Source organism: Pan paniscus, chromosome 5 (assembly GCF_029289425.2).
Source record: "Pan paniscus chromosome 5, NHGRI_mPanPan1-v2.0_pri, whole genome shotgun sequence".
Taxonomy (NCBI): domain Eukaryota; kingdom Metazoa; phylum Chordata; class Mammalia; order Primates; family Hominidae; genus Pan; species Pan paniscus.
In genome coordinates this window covers 55,627,819-55,649,035 of record NC_073254.2, presented here as the reverse complement: position 1 = coordinate 55,649,035, position 21,217 = coordinate 55,627,819, and the positions used below count along the sequence as shown (strand labels likewise).

Below are 21,217 nucleotides of genomic sequence, written 5' to 3'. Positions count from 1 at the left end.
AACAAATAAGTGAGTGTTTGCAGGAAACTAAAGTAGACCCTGATAATCTACAGGCTCCTGCAGGCTTCTCCAGCCTCTTCCGCCACTCCCAGCACAACTCCATTTCCCACTCCTAGAATTGACTCAAGCCTCCCCCATCCAATCCCCGACTCACTGGGCCATTTCACACCTTTGTGCCTTTGCACACGTGGGTCCCTGTGCTTGGATCACCATGGAAACATGTACGTGTAGAAAAACACACCCCTACCCACAGAACTCTGGGAAATATCCTGTCCTGTCCTGTAGGATAGGATGATCAGGAGTTCAAGCATGTGTGTGCACAAAATAAACACCAGTGTGAGCATGTGTGCACAGGAGACACCCAACAGTTCCAAGAAGGCTAAACTTGGGCAGAAAATTCCAGGTGGGAGAGAAAATTTTCTGTCTTATGGACAGCCCGTTTCCCTTTTCCCTTGTAACTAGGATAATGGTAATAGTTAATATTTGTTGAATGCTGTGTGTCAGGCCCTACTGGAAAGCACTTTACCTGTAGGAACCCATATGGTGCTCCTGATAACCCTTGCACTATCATTATTCCCACTGTATAGATCAGGGAACAGACACAGGTAGGTTTTGGATGTGTGGTTACACAACCAGAAAGTCAGGAAGTCTGGCTCCAGAGCTGTGTACTTAACTGCTGCCACACTACAGGAATGACAGCCCTGGGGGAATGAACTAAGAGGTGCTGGATGAAGGTCCTGGCCTCTAAAGGCACAGCTGTTCTCCAACTCTTGCAAGGCTGAAACCAGAAGATGGTGGGCATTGCAGCTGGTGGAGGGTCTGAATACAGCTGTGAGGATAGTGATCCCTGGGCTAGGCTCTGCAAGGAAACTGAGCAGTGCAGGGCCTTACCAGCCCCAACCATCTGGGGGCCACCCTGGCTGGCACCAGCAGGAGGGTGGGCTGGCTTCTCAGAGGTCTGGGAGACTCAGCCTCCTTCTGCCAGGGCTGCAGTGGCCAACTCCTCCTCCCCCCTGTCCCCACCCTGCACCGCCTCCAGTCCCCAGTCCTGACTATTGCTTAATCCCCAGGAGCCCAGTTCCTGTGGGCAGCGCCTGACATGCCTGATCCTCTCTTTTCTGCAGTTCAAGGGAAAGACGAGATCTTGCACAAGGCACTCTGCATCTGCCCTTGGCTGGGGAAGGGTGGCATGGAGCCTCTCCGGCTGCTCATCTTACTCTTTGTCACAGGTAGGATCCCCTCCGTGCCCTGTGTGATGCCTTCTCTCCCTCACTTTGAGCATGTGGTTGGGGCGTGGGTGGTGGGCCCTGGGGTGAATTATGAAGGCGGTGGCAGTCCTCAGCATGCCTGAGTGCCCTGTTCTGCACTCCTCTCCTCCCCACCCTGCCCATATTCTTCACACCCTCCTTCCCTCCCCAGTATCAAAACCTACCCTCAGACTCTTTCTGCATGTGGACATGTAAGGGGCTGGTGGACTCTGGTTGCATTGGAAGGGAAGGAGTGCTAACAGTGGCATCCCAGGCACTAGCTGGCAGTTGGGGGAAGCTTTGGGGGGCACTGGCACTGGTAAGAGCCTCTGAAATTATAAGCCACTAATTATGAGCCCCTACAGTTATAAAGGAGGAAAGAACCTGAGGATGTTCATCTGCATATTTGGGGCACTCTCTCCCCTGCTCTGAAGGTCCCCTTGTCCTCAGCTCTTGATGGGAGGTGAGGAGCGTAGAGATTTCCGTTGCTGAGTTGAGGGGAATTGACACACCAAATTTTTGTATACGATTGCTTCTTCCCACTGAGGAAAGTGCACCTTTTGCTCCCCCAGAGCACTGGAAAAACCTGGGCAAGAGGAGAGATGGTGCCAAATGGAGTCTTGTTCCTGCAGCTTCTTAGATGGTGGTCAGGGGGAAGGTGGGGTTCTGAGGCATGGATGGGAGGTGGTCAGATGGGAGAGGGCCACGGCCCATCTGGTCTCTCTAGTTCCAAAAGGCAAGCCACCAACTTCCCAATCCTATCTTTCAAGCCTCTGTCACAGTAATGGTTGAAGATGGCAGGCAAGGGAGGACCAAGAGAGAAGTCAAAGCAGGGGGCTCTGGGGGCTGCCCCAGCAACCGGCTGGTGCTCTAAGCCCATCTTCCCCGCCCTAAGGAGGGTTCCCAAAATAGCAGCCTCATGTCTCCCCCAAAATATCTCTGAGACGGGTCCTTCCTGAAAGGGGAACAAAGCCACAGAAATAGGGAAGCTGGAAGTTAAAGGTCAGGAAAGTCGGTACCAATGTGGGCGGCTGCAGAGCAAGCAAGAGTGGCGGGGCAGGGAGAGCCAGCCCCAGGCTGAGAGGAGAGGTCCTAGTCCCAAATGATGGCAAAGAGATGTGCAGAACAGAACTGGAGGGGGTTTTAAGACCAAGTGCCTCCAGGATAGACCCAGAGAAGGTCAGTTACTTCTCCAAGGAGGCCCAGCAAGAGCAACAGTGAGAAAACCAAACCCAGGTCCCAGGTTTCCTGGTTCCCAATTTCCCACAAACACATGCTGTGCCATCTGCTCCCAACTTGTATAAGAACCTAAGCTCCTTCAGGGCAGGATTTTTGTCTGTTTAGGTCACTGCACAGAGCAAGTGTTCAATGCGTATTTGGTAAACGAAGGAGTGAATGAATGTCTCCTCCCCAGAGCTGTCCGGAGCCCACAATACCACAGTGTTCCAGGGCGTGGTGGGCCAGTCCCTGCAGGTGTCTTGCCCCTATGACTCCATGAAGCACTGGGGGAGGCGCAAGGCCTGGTGCCGCCAGCTGGGAGAGAAGGGCCCATGCCAGCGTGTGGTCAGCACGCACAACTTGTGGCTGCTGTCCTTCCTGAGGAGGCGGAATGGGAGCACAGCCATCACAGACGATACCCTGGGTGGCACTCTCACCATTACGCTGCGGAATCTACAACCCCGTGATGCGGGTCTCTACCAGTGCCAGAGCCTCCATGGCAGTGAGGCTGACACCCTCAGGAAGGTCCTGGTGGAGGTGCTGGCAGGTGAGTGGGCAGTGGCTGCCTCTCTGGCCTGCCCCTGTTCCAGGCCTCATGTTTTGGGCGTCTGTGTGCAGAACCACCCACTGGGCTCTCAGGGATCCTGGGAAAACCCATCGTATGGTCTCATCTCCCTACTCAGGGCTACCAAGGATAGTTGTGCAGGTTGCTCACTATACAAGGGGGCCAAAATCCAGCCCGGACTCCTTTTGCCAGACTGTGTTCCCTGGTGCAGAGCTGCATCACCTGCAAGAAGGGCACCTTTCTCTACTTTGCATTAAGGCACTCTGTGAACTAGCCTGGCCTTGGCCCTCCTTGCCCAAACAGCTTTATCCATCTCCATCCAGTTAGCATGTGAACATGATAGGAGGTCCTTAAGGAGCAGGAGATTAATTTATTCCCTCACCAACCAACCAATGGCCCTATCAATGTAAGTGAAGCACCAACCTGGTGCAGAAAATCACCCCTAGAAAGGAACACTGCTTGTGCTGGGCAATGTGCTTCACTTCTCTGGGCCTCCATTCTCTCATCTGTAAATGGAGAGGGTGGTGTCTGTCCTGCTGACCCCACAGGGTTCCTGTGAGTTTTTATTTTGGAGGGGGGCGTTGGGGGCAGGGTGTGACATGTGCTCCAAGCCTCCTGCTACTGAACTGTCTTGGGATTGTCATTCCAGGTGTGAGTAGGTGGGCCAGGGTGTCTCCTTTCCACCCCCGAGCTCTGCGCAGGGACCACCCTCCAGGAAGGCCTTTTGCTTGAGTCTGCAGAACACAACTGTGTCCCCAAAGGAGAACAAATCTGGGGCTACAGAGGCCTTTTCTGACTCTCCTCCTTTCCAACCCCTTCTCCCAGTATGGCTCTTTACCATGGAAATGAGGTCAGGAGTAGTATTTGCCTGACGTGGGGAGGCCAGGGGAGACTGCCAGTCATAGACACAAACCCCACCTCCACCACTTTTCTAAGGATGGCCGGTGGCAGTGAACTCCCTTAGCCAACTCCCAAGAGGGAGACAGAAAAATAAAAGTAGCCCATAGCTTGCGTAGACAGCTTGACAGTTTAGATAGGAGTTTCAAGTACATCCACGATTGCATTTGCTCTTCTTAGCCCCTGTGCGGAAGGAGGGGGGCATTGCAGTTACTGAGCTCCGATGAGGTGCTGGATACTGCACAGAGGTGCCCTCACGGAATCCTGGCAACCCTGCTATTAAGGAAGTGTTCCTAACTGCCCACTTTATAAGTGGGGAAACAGAGGCTTATGGAGTGTAATGACCTGATCCACATAGGACCAGTGCCCAGGGGACCTCACCCCACCCATAAAGGTTCTCCCGCCAAGGTTCTCCCCCTGCCTTGAGGAGGAAGGGGCTGGAGGCTCATGGCTCTGCCTCCCATAGACCCCCTGGATCACCGGGATGCTGGAGATCTCTGGTTCCCGGGGGAGTCTGAGAGCTTCGAGGATGCCCATGTGGAGCACAGCATCTCCAGGTACAGCGATGGGTCTTTCCTAAAACCCGTGGGCAGACTTCCACCCTGCAGAGCCCCACGGGGGTGGGGGCTGGGCATCCTGAACTACAAATTACAAGGCAACTAGAGCCTGAAGGGCCCTGGATATGTCTTATGTAAACACCCCTCCACCAGCTGCTACATGTTAGTTAGTTAGTGTGACTGTGTCAGTTGTTCATTTATTGGAAGACTTCCATAATGCTTTGTAAAGAGCAGCTGCTCTACGACTCCTGAATATCAGCTCCCGCCCCTCCCCTGGCAGCCCCCAGACATCCCCATAATTCAGCAACAATGAACGTTTTAGTACTTTAGTACAAAGCTAAGACCCCCAGATCTCTGCTTCATTGGTAGGACCAGAATCAGTTCTGACTGGTCCATGCCTGTGTACTGGTGTTTAAACGTTGCTCATATAACCACATGTGTGTACACACACACACCCATGGCATAGCACTGTATACAGAAGAAAACTGCTCAGTGAGGGAAGGTGGTGTGGTTAAGTGCACTCAGCAGGTTAGTGGCAGAGCATGCCTAGAACTCAAGTCTCTTGACTATGGGCTCCCAAAGCTCCAAAAAGGCCCATCCCAGAGATGGTGCTGGGTGGGATTTGCTGAGGTCCTAGAAGCTCCTGGTTTCTCCCCATTCCCTGAGAGAAGATTCTAATCTGTAGGCCATCTCAAGGCTCCCATCTGCCCTCTTGTCTCTCCAAGGAGCCTCTTGGAAGGAGAAATCCCCTTCCCACCCACTTCCATCCTTCTCCTCCTGGCCTGCATCTTTCTCATCAAGATTCTAGCAGCCAGCGCCCTCTGGGCTGCAGCCTGGCATGGACAGAAGCCAGGGACACATCCACCCAGTGAACCGGACTGTGGCCATGACCCAGGGTATCAGCTCCAAACTCTGCCAGGTGGGCTTGGAGAGCACAGCCATCAAGGGTGGACTGGGCAGGGATGGGAGGCGGTGCTGAGAGGGGCCACATGAGTCCTTGGACTATTGCAGGGCTGAGAGACACGTGAAGGAAGATGATGAGAGGAAAAGCCCAGGAGAAGTCCCACCAGGGACCAGCCCAGCCTGCATACTTGCCACTTGGCCACCAGGACTCCTTGTTCTGCTCTGGCAAGAGACTACTCTGCTTGAACACTGCTTCTCCTGGACCCTGGAAGCAGGGACTGGTTGAGGGAGCGGGGAGGTGGTAAGAACACCAGACAACTTCTGAATATTGGACATTTTAAACACTCACAAATAAATCCAAGACTGTCATATTTAGCTGGATAGTTTTGGGCATCATGAAAGTCTCATTTTCTTCCACAGGGGTAAGAAAATGAATTTGGATGAGAAAAAGATAAGAGATTTTGCTCCTTGAGACCCAGGACCATAGGATACCACATCCCTCCATTCTCACAGGCTCCAATCAGCCAGTCAGTTTTTTTCTTCTCTCTCTTCCCTTCCCTAGATCTGATCGCCAAGTTCTGCCTCCTCCTCTGGGGTTTCTCTAGCACCCAGTCTTCCTCTGCTCTCCTCCCCAGCATTCACCCTCTCCATCAGCTTCCCCTGGATTATGGAACCTCCCTGCCCCAAGGCCCCCTCCAGCTGACTCAGTTCCTCCCCACCAAGGTCAACTCCTGGCAGACTCATCCATTCATCTCCTTAGAACTCTGTTTTCATCATATCATTTCCCCTTCGGAGAAATGACAAGGGCTTGATAATGTACAGCATTATCAAACTGGGAACTGATGGTTCAAGCCCCTCATCATATAGAAGGGAAACTGAGGCTCAACAAGGGAAAGGAACTTACCCAAAATCCCCACCCAAAATCCCCAGTAGAGCCTGGAAATCCAAATTTCACTTGGCATTCAAGGTGCTCTTTCCTCTGACTCACTCCTACTTATTTGTTCAACAAGTATTAGTTTGAGCAACCAGTCTGTGGCGAGTACTATTCTAACACTGGAAATACAACAGTGGACAAAAGAGGCAAGAGTTGTGCCCACACAGAGCTCACTTTAGTGGAAGGAGAGGAGACAGACAATGCACACAGTAAGTAAGTCAATCTGATTACCTGTTAGAGGCAAAACGTGCTGAGGAAAAAATTAAAATCAAGCAGGGTTAGGAGTATGGGTGTGCAGGAGGGACGGGGGATGATACCATCTTAAATGCAGAAGCCAGAAGGTGCCATTTGAGGAACACTTGAAGAAGGCCAGGAAGTGAGCCAAGAGGACATCACAGGGAGGAGTATTCAGGGCTGAGCAAACAGCCAAGGCAGCTCATGCAACCTCATCTCTCTCTTCAACACACACACCACCCTGGCCAAGACTCATGGGGAAACTGGGAGGAGACTCCCCTGAGGGTGAGCTGCAGGGGAAAGAAGTGAGTCGGCCATATTCTTGGGCTCTCTGGACTGGGCCCCAGAGAAGTGGATGCCCAGGATCCCCTGTGGCCATAGCTCACATGGCTGCCTTGCCACCTAACCTGCGCTTGGGCACCTAAGGTTTAAATCACTAGGATGGAGCCCCTGGCATGGCCCTCATGTTCCAGCCTCACTTCAACATGTCACTCTCCTGGTCCCAGCTGTGCCCCAACCCTGCCTTGTCCACTCCCAATGTAAGCTGCTCCACTGGCTCCCTGCCCTGGAGCCTTGGGATTCTGGTCCAACCTGTGTTCCCATGGCCTCCCTGGCTCAGGGGCACATTGAACTTCCTCATTGTGTCCTGGGGCATTGCCCCCTTCCTATAGATCTAGGGCACAGGTAGCACCAAAAATGAGCTGAGCCCAAACTGCGCCTTCTCCACCTACCTCCTGCCCCAGTTGTGGGCACCAGTGCCGATGAAATGGCCTGGGAGGCTCCCTGCGGCCTGCCTCGTGCTCCAGGGCAGTGGCTGCCATCAGCCCCAGCCCAGAATCAGGCTTTCCTCCTCATGGGAGCTTGGCTTTTTCTCTTTCCTTCTCTGCCATGTCAGAGACATTCCTCTTTGGACTGGAATCACCACAGGCTCCCCTGCCTCAGACTCTCTGCGAGCACTCTGGACTGAAGGGAAGTGAGGCCATTTGGCCTCAAATTTCAACTCTGCCTCCTATTAAGACACCTTAGGCAAGCTCCTCAATCCCTCTAAAACCCAGTGCCCTCACTTGTAGAAACAAATAAACAAAACAACCACTTCCCCTACTTTGCAAAGTTTTTGTGAGGTTGAAAGAAATAACATTCGTGGCCAGACATGGTGGCTCACGCCTGTAATCCCAGCACCTTGGGAGGCTGAGGGGGGTGGATTACTTGAGGCCAGGAATTCAAGACCAGCCTGGCCAACATGGCAAAACCCTGTCTCTACTAAAAAAAAAGAAAGACAAAAATTAGTCAGGCCTGTGGTGCATGCCTATAGTCCCAGCTACTTGGGAGGCTGAGGCAGAGAATTGCTTGAATCTAGGAGGCCAAGGTTGCAGTGAGCCAAGATTGTGCCACTGCACTCCCGCCTGGGTGACAGTGTGAGACTGTCTCAAAAGATAAAAAAAAAAGAAAGAAATAACATTGTGAAGGTCCTTGGCCAGGTGACTGGCACATAGTAGGTCCTCAATAAACACTGGTTTCCTTCATCTAACGCCCAGCAACATGATGCCTCCATGAAGGCCAGGATCTTGCCTGGTCACCTCTGTCTCAGCACCCAGCAGTGGACCATATTCAACACTTAGTCCAGTGTTGAATACAGTTCACCTCTTCACACCATGCCTGGGTGGCTTGTTAGTATGAAAATAACTTTCTTATAAGGAAATCAAAGAAAGCCTGATATGCATTGGCAAGAAAGACATAAGCACATCACCAACTAGGGTGACCCGTCCTGGTTTGTTCAGGACTTTTTCAGTTTTTGCACAGAAAGTCCCAAGAAACCCCTCAATCCCAAGCAAAAACGGGAAGTTGGTCACCCAATCTCCCACTTCCACAAGGCCCAGCTTAACACATTAACTGATTTTCTCAAGCTCCTGCTCCCAGTTTCCCATTCCTCACTCCCTTGTTCCCAAAGGAACGAAGGAAAAAGAGGAAAAAAGGTGAGACGGGAGGAGATGGGAGTGAGGGAGAATGGCCTTTCCAGGCCCTTTTCTAGGTCTTACCCTCCAGATTAGGGCAATACGCCCCTCCCACCCATCCCCAGCTGCTGTAGTCTCTCTGACCACTGGTGCTTCCCCTGTGTCTGAGGTCAGATAGTTTATTAGGTTTATTATTCACACTTTGTCCCAGTTCCTCGAACCCAATTCCACAGGGCAACATGAATGAGAGCCAGGTGCCTCCTGTGCAGGCAATGAGTTTGGATCACAGGAGAGAAACCCCCAAATTATGAGACTTGGAGTTTATATAGAGAATCTGGTATATCTTCCTCTCTGGAAGAGAGAGAGAGAGAGAGAGAGAAACGTTTACTCTGGAATGTAAACAAATCTCCGGTGAAGAAGAGGAAGAATGCGACCAAATCTCTGGACGTTGCACTCAAGGTATGTTTGCTATTCAATCACCCTTCAGCAAAACTTGGCCAATACCCTTTGCACAGAAGGACTAGAACATGCAGCAATGTGAAAATATTTGTGAAGAATTGTCTTCCAACAGAGAAGATAGAGCATTCATGAAACAAAAATAGTATGCCAGAATTTAAAAATGCTCAAAGAATAAGGAATATCTTGGCTTCTAAATTAAAAATATTAAAAAATAACATTTTAAAAGACAAAAATAGAAGGATGGAAGAAAATGAGGAAATCTCCTTGAAGGCAGAACAAAAGAGACAAAAAGTGGAAAATGAGATAGAAAAGATATGAAAATGAGATGAACACACGACATTCAATAACCAACTAGTTAAGGAGTTGCAGATAAATGGAAGGGGAGAAGAAAATGGACATGTAATTATCAAAGTAAGAATTTGTTTCCCAGAACTGAAGAATGTGGATCCAGATGGAAGGGTTCTATAGTGTCCAGGACAATAAATGAAGAAAGACCCAGTCCAGGGCACAGGATCAAGGTGAAAGTTCCTGTTTGAGGTTGTACTGCATACAACCTCCTAAAAGCTTGGGTGGTCGTGGGGCACTCCCAAAGAATTGAGAGCGAGAATGGCATTGAGTGAGGTGCAGGGCACTCTACCTTCCTCCTTCACAGCTGTGCACCCTCAGATTCTGTATTAGGAAGATCCTGAAGATCATCTTTCCTCTTTCTCTCTTGTCCTCCAATTGTCACAATCCTCCCATCTCACCCCTTAGCTGGGCCCCAGCCCCTGCAGGCTTCTAGCTTTCTTCGGGTCTTCTCATCCTGTCTTGCCCACCCTTACCCTCAGGGCAGTTCCTGAGCACTGAGCCAACCAGGGCTTGGAAGAACTCCCTTTCCCCACCCCTGGAGGTGCTCATCATTTCCTTTCTCCCACCCCAAGTGACTTTCTGAGGCAGATGTTTCCTGCCCTCAGGCGAATGCTGCATCAGTGCCCAGGCAAGCCCAGGAGTTGACATTTCTCTGCCCAGCCATGGGCCCCAACCTGCTCTTGCTGCTGCTCCTGGGACTAGAAGGTAAGGTTCAGGAGGAGCTGCAGCTCTGGGCCCCATATGCTCAGCCCCATGCCCAGGAGTAACGTGTTATTGTGAATGCCACACCCATACCAGCAGCTGGGCTGGGAGATGCTCCCAGCTCCTGCCCAAAATTTCCACCTCCTTTCCTTCCCCAGGTCAGGGCATAGTTGGCAGCCTCCCTGAGGTGCTGCAGGCACCCGTGGGAAGCTCCATTCTGGTGCAGTGCCACTACAGGCTCCAGGATGTCAAGGCTCAGAAGGTGTGGTGCCGGTTCTTGCCGGAGGGGTGCCAGCCCCTGGTGTCCTCAGCTGTGGATCGCAGAGCTCCAGCGGGCAGGCGTACGTTTCTCACAGACCTGGGTGGGGGCCTGCTGCAGGTGGAAATGGTTACCCTGCAGGAAGAGGATGCTGGCGAGTATGGCTGCATGGTGGATGGGGCCAGGGGGCCCCAGATTTTGCACAGAGTCTCTCTGAACATACTGCCCCCAGGTGAGTTATCCTAGGCCAGCTACCACCCCTTAGACCTACCCTCCCCACCCCCGCCTATTGCCAGGGCTCATGGGTTCTTGAGGAGTGGGGGCCCCTGGGGAGGAGGCATTCTGAGGAGATATCCTCTTGACAGCTCTGCAGGGAGCGGAAACCAAACTGGGTGGGAAGTCTGAGATAAATCAGCTGAAAACCATCCCTTTCCCTCTTCCACACTACTGCGCTTCCCCACAGGAAGGCATGTCCTTCCCACTCCAGGGACTTGGCCTCTTCTTCCAGCATTTTCAACATACTTGATGCTAACTTATTTTTTAATTAGAAATATTTTAAACAATGTTGAATCTGAGTGTATAAAACCAGAATTAATTTTTGTAGCTTCCAGTGTTTTATTCCTGTAATAGTGGGCTTGATGGCTTAAGAATTATGGAATTCATACCTTAATTAATTTTATAAGTCTTCACAGGGCATCTAGTATGTCTCACCTACAAGTAGGTACATTCAGTGCCTGAACAACTTCAACTCCTTTCGTTTTAAAAATGGAAAAATGTCATTAATATTTTAAGCCAATATTCTTGACCCTATTTTCAGTATTAAAGACACTGTTTTTGCAGGTTTCATTCCCACAGCCCATAACTTTTCTAGTATATAAGCATTTGTTAAAAGAAAATTTTAAAATATTAAAAACTTGGGTTTTTCTTTTTTAAGAAAGATAGGATGTTCTAAAAATAAAAAATGGTCAGCTACCTGAAGCACAGACAGCCAGCCACTCCTTTTCTTTTATGGATACTGGCCATTTTTTCACCTTTAGGTCTTCCTTTTCTCAAGTATTTTATGCCCAACCCCCAAATAATAAAATTAAGTAGAACATTTTCCCTTCCCTTGTTTTTTGTTTTGTTTCATTTTGTTTTGTTTGAGACAGGGTCTCACTCTGTTGCCCAAGCTGGAGTGCAGTGGCACTATCGGCTCACTGCAACCTTGGCCTCTCGGGTTCAAGTGATTCTTGTGTCTCAGCCTCCCAAGTAACTGGGACTACAGGTGCCCACCACCATGCCCAGCTAATTTTTGTATTTTTAGTAGAGACGGGGTTTTATCATGTTGGCCAGGCTGGTCTTGAACTCCTGACCTCAAGTGATCCGCCCGCCTTGGCCTCCCAAAGTGCTGGGATTGCAGGTATAAGCCACCACCCCTGGCCCCTTCCCTTGTTTTTTTTCCCTCTAAATAAGAGGGTAGACTATGTTGTCATTAGAATCCTTCTCATCTCAAGCCTGTGGTTATTGTTTTATATTATAAATATATTGTTAATCCTTGTCATCCTTTGCCCTCCTCATTCCTTGACACTTTGAGTTACTAAATTCAGGTTCTAACTCACTAAAAGGCAAATTGTGACAAGATGAGACTCCCTGGGAGGAGGGTCAGGGAGGCAGGGACCTGGGCCCCTGACCTGCTGCCATGGGGCAGGTGCTGTGGAGGATGATGTTCAGGCAGGCAGGTGGCGCGTAGCATCCAGAGATGATGTGGCTTGCGGCTCAGGTGAGCATTTAGCTTCAGAGAAGGTGGTCAAAGGCAGCCTAATAGGCACCAGGAGGGCAGGACATGTGCCACAGCAACCCCAGTTCCTGGTGTGGCATAGGATGGGGAGTAGGAATGGTGAATCTCTCAAGAACAAGGCAAGGCCCCATTCCGGTCGGTCTGAAAGGACTGGCCAGGTTCCTAAGACAAGTCTCCAGGCCCAGAGAAACCAACCCCAAGTCCTGCAGCCAGAAGTCAAGCACATCATATGGGTGACAGAAGCCTTGTCCTCAAACTGAGTCTCAGGATCCCAGCAAGGCTCTCAGCAAGGGTCAGTTGGTTAGTGTTGCATCACATGAGGGCCCACCCAGATTTCCTTCAGTCCTGAGGGCAGAGCTTGGGCTAGGGTTGCAGGGTCACAGGTATGTGAGGAAGCCCCATTTAAGACCCATGAGATCCAGGAGCTATGTCACCATTGAGGATGAGAACTGGAGAAACCTATTCGGGTGGGAAGGAGAGGTGGGTACAGATCATCCAGTAGGTGTTTTTACACAGACTTAACAGCTTGATAAGGCCAGAGGGGTGAGGGGTAGAGCAGGTAAAAGGGAAGAAACGCAGCAGGAAGATGGGGGGAGCTGGTGGTAGAGGGAAAAGTGGGTGTAGTCACAACCAGGTAAAGACATAAAGAGCCAGTGCCATTTCCTGATCTGTGGAGTGACAGGCCCCTAAAGAACATCCCAGCCTCCCCTTTCTGTGTTTCTTCCTGGGGTCCTCTCCTTCCTTGGCTCCACTCCTCCAGTCCCTCAGACCTCAACAGGATATTGAAGCCTGCCCATATGGGCATGCACTCATTAAATGTTTCCTTCTGACTCCATTCCTGGCCTGACAGAGGAAGAAGAAGAGACCCATAAGATTGGCAGTCTGGCTGAGAACGCATTCTCAGACCCTGCAGGCAGTGCCAACCCTTTGGAACCCAGCCAGGATGAGAAGAGGTACTGACAGGATTGGATTTGGGAGGCCAGGAGAAGGGTGGTGGTGGAGACAATGACTTGTTTAGAGCTCCAAACTAAATCGAAGGGGAAAACCTATGATTCTTCCCACCTCTGGGGAACTTCTGGACAGACAGACAGACAGATACATACTTCTCTGTCCTGGGTCAGCAATGGTGCCTTCATGCTGGTGATTCTTCAGCCAGGATACCTTAATGAGTCCCTCTTCTGCCCTACCTCAGTCAGCTCCCCTCATTCTATTTCATCTCCCTCTCCCAATCAAGAATGTAACCCTTCTGTCACTGCTCCAGGGCTCCTGGCCAGCAGCTCCCCACAGGCTTCAGGTCTAAGCCTGCCTATCCCTTTCTGTTCCTCAGCATCCCCTTGATCTGGGGTGCTGTGCTCCTGGTAGGTCTGCTGGTGGCAGCGGTGGTGCTGTTTGCTGTGATGGCCAAGAGGAAACAAGGTAGGTGGCTATCTTCCTATCTCAGCCTGGCCCTACCATTCCAGTATCAACCAGTTGTGCAGATGAGGCCAGGAGTCTAGGTCCAATCCCCCTACAAATGGATTTGCCTGGGCTTAAGTCTCAAGGCCCCCATATCCTAGAATTCCCAGGGCTGAGGGATGGAGGGGAGGGAAGGAGATTCAATGGGAGCAGTCTGCAGAAAGACAGGAATTAGAAAGGGTAGGGCAATGCAGTGGGAGGAAAGGCATTGGAGAAGGTGGGGAAAGGGTCTCGGGAGGTAGGCTGAGCGCTGAGGTGGGTTAAAGGGAGCTCTGGAAGCAGTAAGTGGGTGGGGAGATTTACGGCAGGCTGGGGAGATGGAAGGGGTAAAGGTTTGGTGGTGGGAGTGGGGAAGGTGAGTCTGCAGTAGTGAAGAGGTTTCAGAGGCTTCTGAAGGAAGGGAGTGAGGGAAGGGCTCTGAGCCAGCCCCGGAAGCAGACTATGCTGCTGTTGTCTGTCCTGCCAGGGAACAGGCTTGGTGTCTGTGGCCGATTCCTGAGCAGCAGAGTTTCAGGCATGGTAAGAGGCCTCTGCAGGCCCGCAGCCAAATTCCCCAGACTTTCCATTCATCTCACTCACTGAGAGGTCCTAGGATGATGGGGTGGAGAAAGGACTGGGACCTAGTTGGGGTCCAAACCCTCTTCCTAAATGCTGTAAACTTGACACTAATGGTCTCCCTTGGCATCCCACCCTCCCAGATTTGGGGAGAAACTTGGGGCTTGAAAATCTTCACAATGAAGCCCTCTTGCCCACTGACATACTCAGGATTCAAGAGATAGATCTAGTGTGGTCCTGGGCTTCCCACCAAAGGGAGTTCTGGGGCAGAGGGAGGCATTCCTGACTTGCCTGCTTTTGTTACAGAATCCCTCCTCAGTGGTCCACCACGTCAGTGACTCTGGACCGGCTGCTGAATTGCCTTTGGATGTACCACACATTAGGCTTGACTCACCACCTTCATTTGACAATACCACCTACACCAGCCTACCTCTTGATTCCCCATCAGGAAAACCTTCACTCCCAGCTCCATCCTCATTGCCCCCTCTACCTCCTAAGGTCCTGGTCTGCTCCAAGCCTGTGACATATGCCACAGTAATCTTCCCGGGAGGGAACAAGGGTGGAGGGACCTCGTGTGGGCCAGCCCAGAATCCACCTAACAATCAGACTCCATCCAGCTAAGCTGCTCATCACACTTTAAACTCACGAGGACCATCCCTAGGGGTTCTGTGCATCCAGCCAGCCAGCTCATGCCCTAGGATCCTTAGGATATCTGAGCAACCAGGGACTTTAAGATCTAATCCAATGTCCTAACTTTACTAGGGAAAGTGATGCTCAGACATGACTGAGATGTCTTGGGGAAGACCTCCCTGCACCCAACTCCCCCACTGGTTCTTCTGCCATTACACACTGGGCTAAATAAACCCTAATAATGATGTGCAAACTCTTAATGGCTGAATGGGAAAGGAAACTGCCCAAGTTTGACTAATTGCTTGGCCTGTGAATGGAAAAGACTCTGGTCTAAATTTTGTGCTGTATGATCTCCTGTCTCTCGTCAGTGGGAAAATGGCTTCCTTCCCTGGTCGGAACACTACAATGCAGTTTGATTCAAGGGATGCTGAAAAGTCTTCTTCAGAAGTATTTTTTGCTTATCTCATGATGCCTCCAAGTATAGATTCATTTGCTTGAGTCAAGGAAGCTCTTCTCCTTTCTGCTCTGCACCTTGTGAATATGTGACATGATGTGAAAGCATATGATAGGGCGGGGGTGGTGTTAGATTAATGATAAGTTAAAAGAGACCCAGGACAAATGGTGTGTGAGAAATGGCACTGGAAAGAAATAGGAATAAGGACAGAAATGGAAATAGACACCAAGTCTGTTCCCTGGCAGGACAAAGGATTTTCAAGCACCAGAAGACCTTTACAGACATCAGTCTTACCAGAGCTGGCTGTCTCTTAACTAGGTGGTCATCTGGTAGCACTGTTTCCTTTGGTCTAAACTCTGGAGCCCGGGAAGGGCCCCATGGAGAAATGAACTGAGGGGAGGGAAAAGGGAATGGTAAGGGAATGGCCATGGTCAAGTATAAATGAAAGCTAGTCCAGGCTAGGGGTGAAAGAGCCTTTAAGGACTTGCCAGAATTTCTTCTGAAACTGTTCAGTTTGAAAATATAGTCATTCCTCCATACCCATGGGTTCTGTATCCATAGATTTAAGCAAGCGTGGATCAAAAATATTAGAAAAAAAGAAACATTAGATATTTCTTTAAATATTAGAAAAAAATGGTTATGTCTGTACTTAACATGTACAGAGCTTTTCCTTGTCATTATTCCCTATACAATACAGTATAACAACTATATAACATTTATATTGTATTAGGTATCTTAAGTAATCTAGAGATGATTTAAAGTGTATGAGGAGATGTGTGGTTATATGCAAATACTACACCATTTTATAAAAGGGACTTGAGCATCCATGGATTTTGTTATCTACAGGGGGTTCTAGAACTAATCCCCCACAGATACTAAGGGATGTATGTATTTGCCCAAATTGGGATGAAATGCTCAGTAACCCAGTCTTGTTACAATCACAAATAGCTAGGCATAAAGAGGTTTTCACCATCTGGAGGAGCCCTAAGCTTAGCCTAAGCACCTCAGGAAGAAGGACAAGCGGTGTGCCCTGGGCTCCAATTTGCCCACCAATCAACTAATGACTAGGGACTGCCTGCTGGGGAGTGGAGAGGTGGCAGAAAAAAGGGCAGAATAAAGACTAAAAAGAACCCTCTGGAAAAACTCACCATGGTCTAAATATATTTAGAGCTTTTTAGAACATGACAGAAGTAAAAAGTGTATTTTTACTTTTGAGTACAAAGGAAAATACTAAGAAAGATAACAATCAATTGAGTGGTGAGGAAGAGGAAATATAAAAATTCCATCATTGATCATGATAGGAAGTCTATGAATACCAACCAAAGTCACAGTTGTAAAAGTAACTTCTAAGATGAAAATACTGCCATTCAAAATTTTAGAGTAAGAAACACATGCAATATAAAGCAAAGCAAATGCAGGCAACATGGTGAGATGACCTCCTTATATCAGAACCTTTGGAATTCAGTTAAAGAAGTGCTCAGAGGAAAATTCACACTCTTAACAATTAAGCATCTTACTCAGTTAATTTTAAAAGAGAAAGACAATATAATACATAAAAGAACGGATTATTTAAAATAAAATGAAATTAAAGAGACACTGTTAGGCAACTTAAGAAGAGTGAAATAAAAAATGACAAAGGAGAAATAACACAAAGACAATGAAAAAAATAATGAGAGTATTTTGTGCCAAAGCTGGGAGTACTGATGGAATGGGAATGATGACAAAGGAACCTGAAATAACTTTTTTGGTTGAAATGTTCTCTATCATGATTGTGCTAGTGATTACATAGGTATATATATTTGTCAAAAACCTATCACTAAAACGGGTGCATTTCCCTATATGTAAATACTATTTTGATAAAGTTGGCCTAAAAAATAGTTGAAAGACTGTTGAGGAATAGTTAAAATAATTTTAGAGAGAAAAGAGCCCTTTAAAGAATGAACCAAACTCAGAAGCCATAAAAGAACTCACACATTAAAACTGATACATGGCAGAGTAAGAACCTCTGAAAATTCTCTCCTCCAAAAAGCAACAAGGCCGGGCATGGTGGCTCACACCTGTAATCCCAGCACTTTGGGAGGCTGGGGCAGGTGGATCACCTGAGGTCAGGAGTTCGAGACCAGCCTGGCCAATATGGTGAAATCCCATCTCTACTAAAAATACAAAAATTAGCCAGGTGTGGTGGTACATGCCTGTAATCCCAGCTATTCAGGAGGCTGAGGCAGGAGAATTGCTTGAACCCGGGCAGTGGAGGTTGCAGTGAGCCGAGATTGTGCCACTGCACTCCAGCCTGGGTGACAGAGCAAGACTCTCTCTCAAAAAGAAAAGAAAAAAGAAAAAAGCAACAAGAAACAAGAAAACTGGCAAATATATTCAGAATCAACTTTTTCAGAACTCTGGAAATTAACCAAAGACTTGCATCAATAGAGGGAATGTTTACTTAAGAAAAATGTCTTTCTCCCCATCTATCTGATTTAAAAGGGAACTTCATAGAGTAACAATTATAAATCTAAAGTTAAAATTATCTGTTTAACACAACAGAAGGTAGTTGATGAAGAGAGGAAAAAAGACATAAGACAAATAGAAAACAAATAAAATGGCAGGCATACATCTAACTTTATAGTAATTACATTAAATGTAAATGGATGAAACAGAATTAAAAGGCAGAAATTGGCAGAATGGATTAAAAACACATGATCCAACTATATGCTGCCTATAGGAGAAAAACTTCAGATTAAAAAACACAAGTTGGTTGAAAGTGAAAGAATATAAAAACATATACCATGAAAACTAGCTAAAGAGAGCTGGAATGACTACACAAATATCAGGCAAAATAGAGTTAAGACTAAAATTGTTACTAGAGACAAAAAGGACATCTTATAATGATAAGAAGGTCAATCCATCAAGAAGATACTACAATTATAAATATATATGCACCTAACTATAGGGTTTCAAAAAATGTGAGGCAAAAAATGACAGAATTAAATGAAGAAATAGAAAATTAAACCATAATAGTTGGAGACTTCAAAATCTCACTTTCAAAAATGGATAGAACAAGTAGACAGAAAATCAGCAAGGAAACAGTAGACATAAACGACTCTATAAATCAACTAGACCTAACAGACATTTATAAAACACTCCACCCAACAGCAGTAAAATACATATTCCTCTCATGTGTACATGCAGAATTCTCTAGGATACACTATATATTAGACCATAAACAAGTATCCATAAATTTAAAAGGACTGAAATTAGACAAAAATATGTTCTTTTACCATAATGGAATAAAATTAGAAATTAGTAACAGGGGTAAATTTTGGAAATGCATAAATATGTAGAAATTAAACAACATACTTCTAAATGACAGCTGTGTTAAAGAAGAAATTACCAGGGAAATTAGAAACACTTTGAGATAAATAAAAATATAAACACAATATACCAAAATTTATGGGATGCAGCAAAATCAGTGCTTAGAATGAAACTTATAGCTTTAATCACCTACATTAAAGAAGAAGATCTCAAAGCAGCAACCTAATCTTTTACCTGAAGCAACTAGACAGAAGAGCAAGCTAAAATCAAAGCAAGCAGAAGGAAGAAAGTAATAAAAATTAGAACAGAAATGAATGAAATGAAATAGAGAACAGAAAAATAATAGAGAAAAATCAACAACACCAAGAGTTGGTTCTTTGAAAAGATCAACAAAATCGATAAACCTTTTTTTAGCTAGACTAGCCAAGAAAAAAAAAAAGACTCAAATCAGGAAAATAAAGAATGAAATTGGAGGGAGAACTACTGGCATTAAGAAATCAAAAAGGATTATAAAGGAATACTATGAGCAATTGTATATCAACAAATTAAGATAACCTAGGTGAAATGAACAAATTCCTAGAAAGACACAAATTACCGAAATGGACTCAAGAAGAAATAAAAAATTGATCTATAGCAAGTAAAGAGGTTAAATTAGTAATTAAAAAAACTCACAACGAGAAGCCCAGGCCCAGATGGCTTCACTGGTGAATGCTACCAAATATTGAAAGAATTTTAAAACCTACCCTTTAAAAATTCTTCTAAAAAACAAATGAGAAGGGAATTCTTCCTAACTCATTCTATGAGGCTAGTATTACCTTAATCCAAAAAACAGACAAAGAAATCACAAGAAAACAAAAACAAAAACACTACAGACCAACATCCTTTATCAATGGAGATGTAAAAATCTTCAACAAAATACTATCAAATATAATATAGTAACAAATAAAAAGTATTATACACCATGACAAAGTGGGATTTATCCCAGGAATGCAAAGTTGATTTCACATATAAAAATCAGTCAATGTGATATTATACCATATTAACAGAACAAAGGACAAAAACCACATGGTCACCTCAACAGATGCCAAAAAAGCATTTGACAAAATCTAACACCATATCATGTCAAAAATACTCAACAAACTAGGAATAGAAGGGAATTTCCTCAAGATGATAAAGGCCATCTATCAAAAGCATACAGCACACTTAAAAGGTGAAAGACTGAAATCTTTCCCCCCAAGATTGGGAACAAGACAGGAATATTCACTCTGTACCATGTTTATTCAACATTGTACTAAAGGTTCTAAGAAAGAGAAATCAGGGAGGAAAAAGAAATAAAGGGATTCCAGATTAGAAAGAAAGAAAACCATCTATTTTTAGATGACATGATCTTGTATATATAAAATCCTAAGGAATCTAAAAAAAACTTAGATCTAGTAAGTTCAGCAAAGTTTCAGGATGCAAAATCAATACACATTCTCTAACTTGTCTGAGAAAAAAAGAAAAATATATATACGCAAAAATCAGTTGTATTTCTATATATACTTGCAATGAATAATTCAAAAATGAAATTTAGAAAACAATTCCACTTATAATAGTACCAAGAAGAATATGATATTTAGGCATAAATATAACAAAAGAAGACTAATATTTATACATTAAAATGACAAAACATTATTGAAAGACATTAAAGAAGACCTAAATATATGGAAAAGATATCCCAGTTTCATGGATCAGAGGACTTAGTATTGTTAAGATGGCAACTCTTCCCAAATTATTCTACAGATTTGATGCAATGCCTATCAAAATTACAGTTGTCCTTTTGGCAGAAATTGATGAGCCAATCCTAAAATTCATATGTAAATGCAAGGGACCCAGAATAGCCAAAACAATTTTGCAGAAGAAGAGTAAAGTTGAAGGATTCACACTTCCTGATTGTAAAACTTACTATAAAGCTACAATAATCAAGACCGTATGGTACTGGCATAAGGATAGACATATAGACCAATAGAATAAATGGAGAGGCCAGAAATAAACCCATTCACTTAAGATCAACTGATTTTCAACAAGGGTGTCAAGACAATTAAATGAGTGAAAGAATATTTTTTTAAAAAACAAATGGTGCTAGGACAACTGGATAGCCACATGCAAAAGCATGATTTTGTAACATGACCTCACATGATATACAAAAATTATCTCAAAATAAATCAAAGACCTACATATAAAAGCTAAAACAAAAAAGTCAAGGAAGAAAACATGAGTAAATCTTTGTGACCTCAGATTAGTTGATAGTTTCTTAGATATGACACTTAAAGCACAAGGATCAAAACTAAAAAATAGATACATTGACTTCATCAAAACTAAAAACTTTCGTTTTGCAAAATGATTCTGTCATGAAAGTGGAAAGACAACTCACAGAATTGGAGAAAATATTTGCAAATCAAATCCAATAAGGGTCCAGTATGCAGAATATATTTTTAAAACTCATAAAATGCAGCAATAAAAGGCAAAAACTCCAATTAAAAAATGGGCATATAATTTGAATAGACATTCTCCAAGAAGATATACTAGTGTCCAGTAAGCTCACGAAAAGATGCTCGACATCATTAGTTACTAAGGAAATATAAATCAAAATCATAAGATACCACTTCATACCCACTAGGATAGCTATAATAAAAAAGACAAACAAAAACAAGTGTTGGCTAGGCTGTGGAAAACTGGAAGCCTCTATCATTGCTGGTGAAAACGTAAAATGGTACAGAGGC

General features: G+C 46.0%; 2 protein-coding genes across 4 annotated transcripts; both read left to right on the top strand.

Moving 5' to 3' along the window:
• The first annotated feature begins 1,057 nt into the window (after window positions 1–1,057).
• Window positions 1,058–5,768, top strand: TREM2 (triggering receptor expressed on myeloid cells 2). 2 transcript variants are annotated; one of them, XM_003833317.5, is made up of 5 exons: window positions 1,066–1,229; window positions 2,662–3,012; window positions 4,394–4,484; window positions 5,210–5,403; window positions 5,496–5,768. In XM_003833317.5, the coding sequence occupies exons 1-5, from the start codon at window positions 1,100–1,102 to the stop codon at window positions 5,510–5,512; spliced, it is 783 nt and encodes a 260-aa protein (XP_003833365.1). In that variant the 5' UTR covers window positions 1,066–1,099; the 3' UTR covers window positions 5,513–5,768. The 2 variants fall into 2 exon arrangements, with proteins under 2 accessions (XP_003833367.1, XP_003833365.1); XM_003833319.5 differs by lacking the exon at window positions 5,210–5,403 and having other exon boundaries at window positions 1,058–1,229.
• A 151-nt stretch (window positions 5,769–5,919) lies between these two features.
• TREML1 (triggering receptor expressed on myeloid cells like 1) lies at window positions 5,920–15,027 on the top strand. 2 transcript variants are annotated; one of them, XM_003833320.5, is made up of 6 exons: window positions 5,920–10,019; window positions 10,175–10,507; window positions 12,903–13,005; window positions 13,380–13,468; window positions 13,974–14,026; window positions 14,369–15,027. In XM_003833320.5, the coding sequence occupies exons 1-6, from the start codon at window positions 9,977–9,979 to the stop codon at window positions 14,681–14,683; spliced, it is 936 nt and encodes a 311-aa protein (XP_003833368.3). In that variant the 5' UTR covers window positions 5,920–9,976; the 3' UTR covers window positions 14,684–15,027. The 2 variants fall into 2 exon arrangements, with proteins under 2 accessions (XP_003833368.3, XP_003833369.1); XM_003833321.5 differs by lacking the exon at window positions 13,974–14,026.
• Window positions 15,028–21,217: the final 6,190 nt, after the last annotated feature.

Bases quoted from the DNA above. Each gene is read 5' to 3' on its own strand.
- TREM2 (XM_003833317.5), top strand. From the start codon at position 1,100: ATGCCTGATCCTCTCTTTTCTGCAGTTCAAGGGAAAGACGAGATCTTG. The intron at 3,013-4,393 runs GTGAGTGGGCAG...TGCCTCCCATAG, and splicing joins CCTGGTGGAGGTGCTGGCAG to ACCCCCTGGATCACCGGGAT. The intron at 4,485-5,209 runs GTACAGCGATGG...TGTCTCTCCAAG, and splicing joins GTGGAGCACAGCATCTCCAG to GAGCCTCTTGGAAGGAGAAA.
- TREML1 (XM_003833320.5), top strand. From the start codon at position 9,977: ATGGGCCCCAACCTGCTCTTGCTGCTGCTCCTGGGACTAGAAG. The intron at 10,020-10,174 runs GTAAGGTTCAGG...TTCCTTCCCCAG, and splicing joins GCTGCTCCTGGGACTAGAAG to GTCAGGGCATAGTTGGCAGC. The intron at 10,508-12,902 runs GTGAGTTATCCT...CTGGCCTGACAG, and splicing joins TCTGAACATACTGCCCCCAG to AGGAAGAAGAAGAGACCCAT.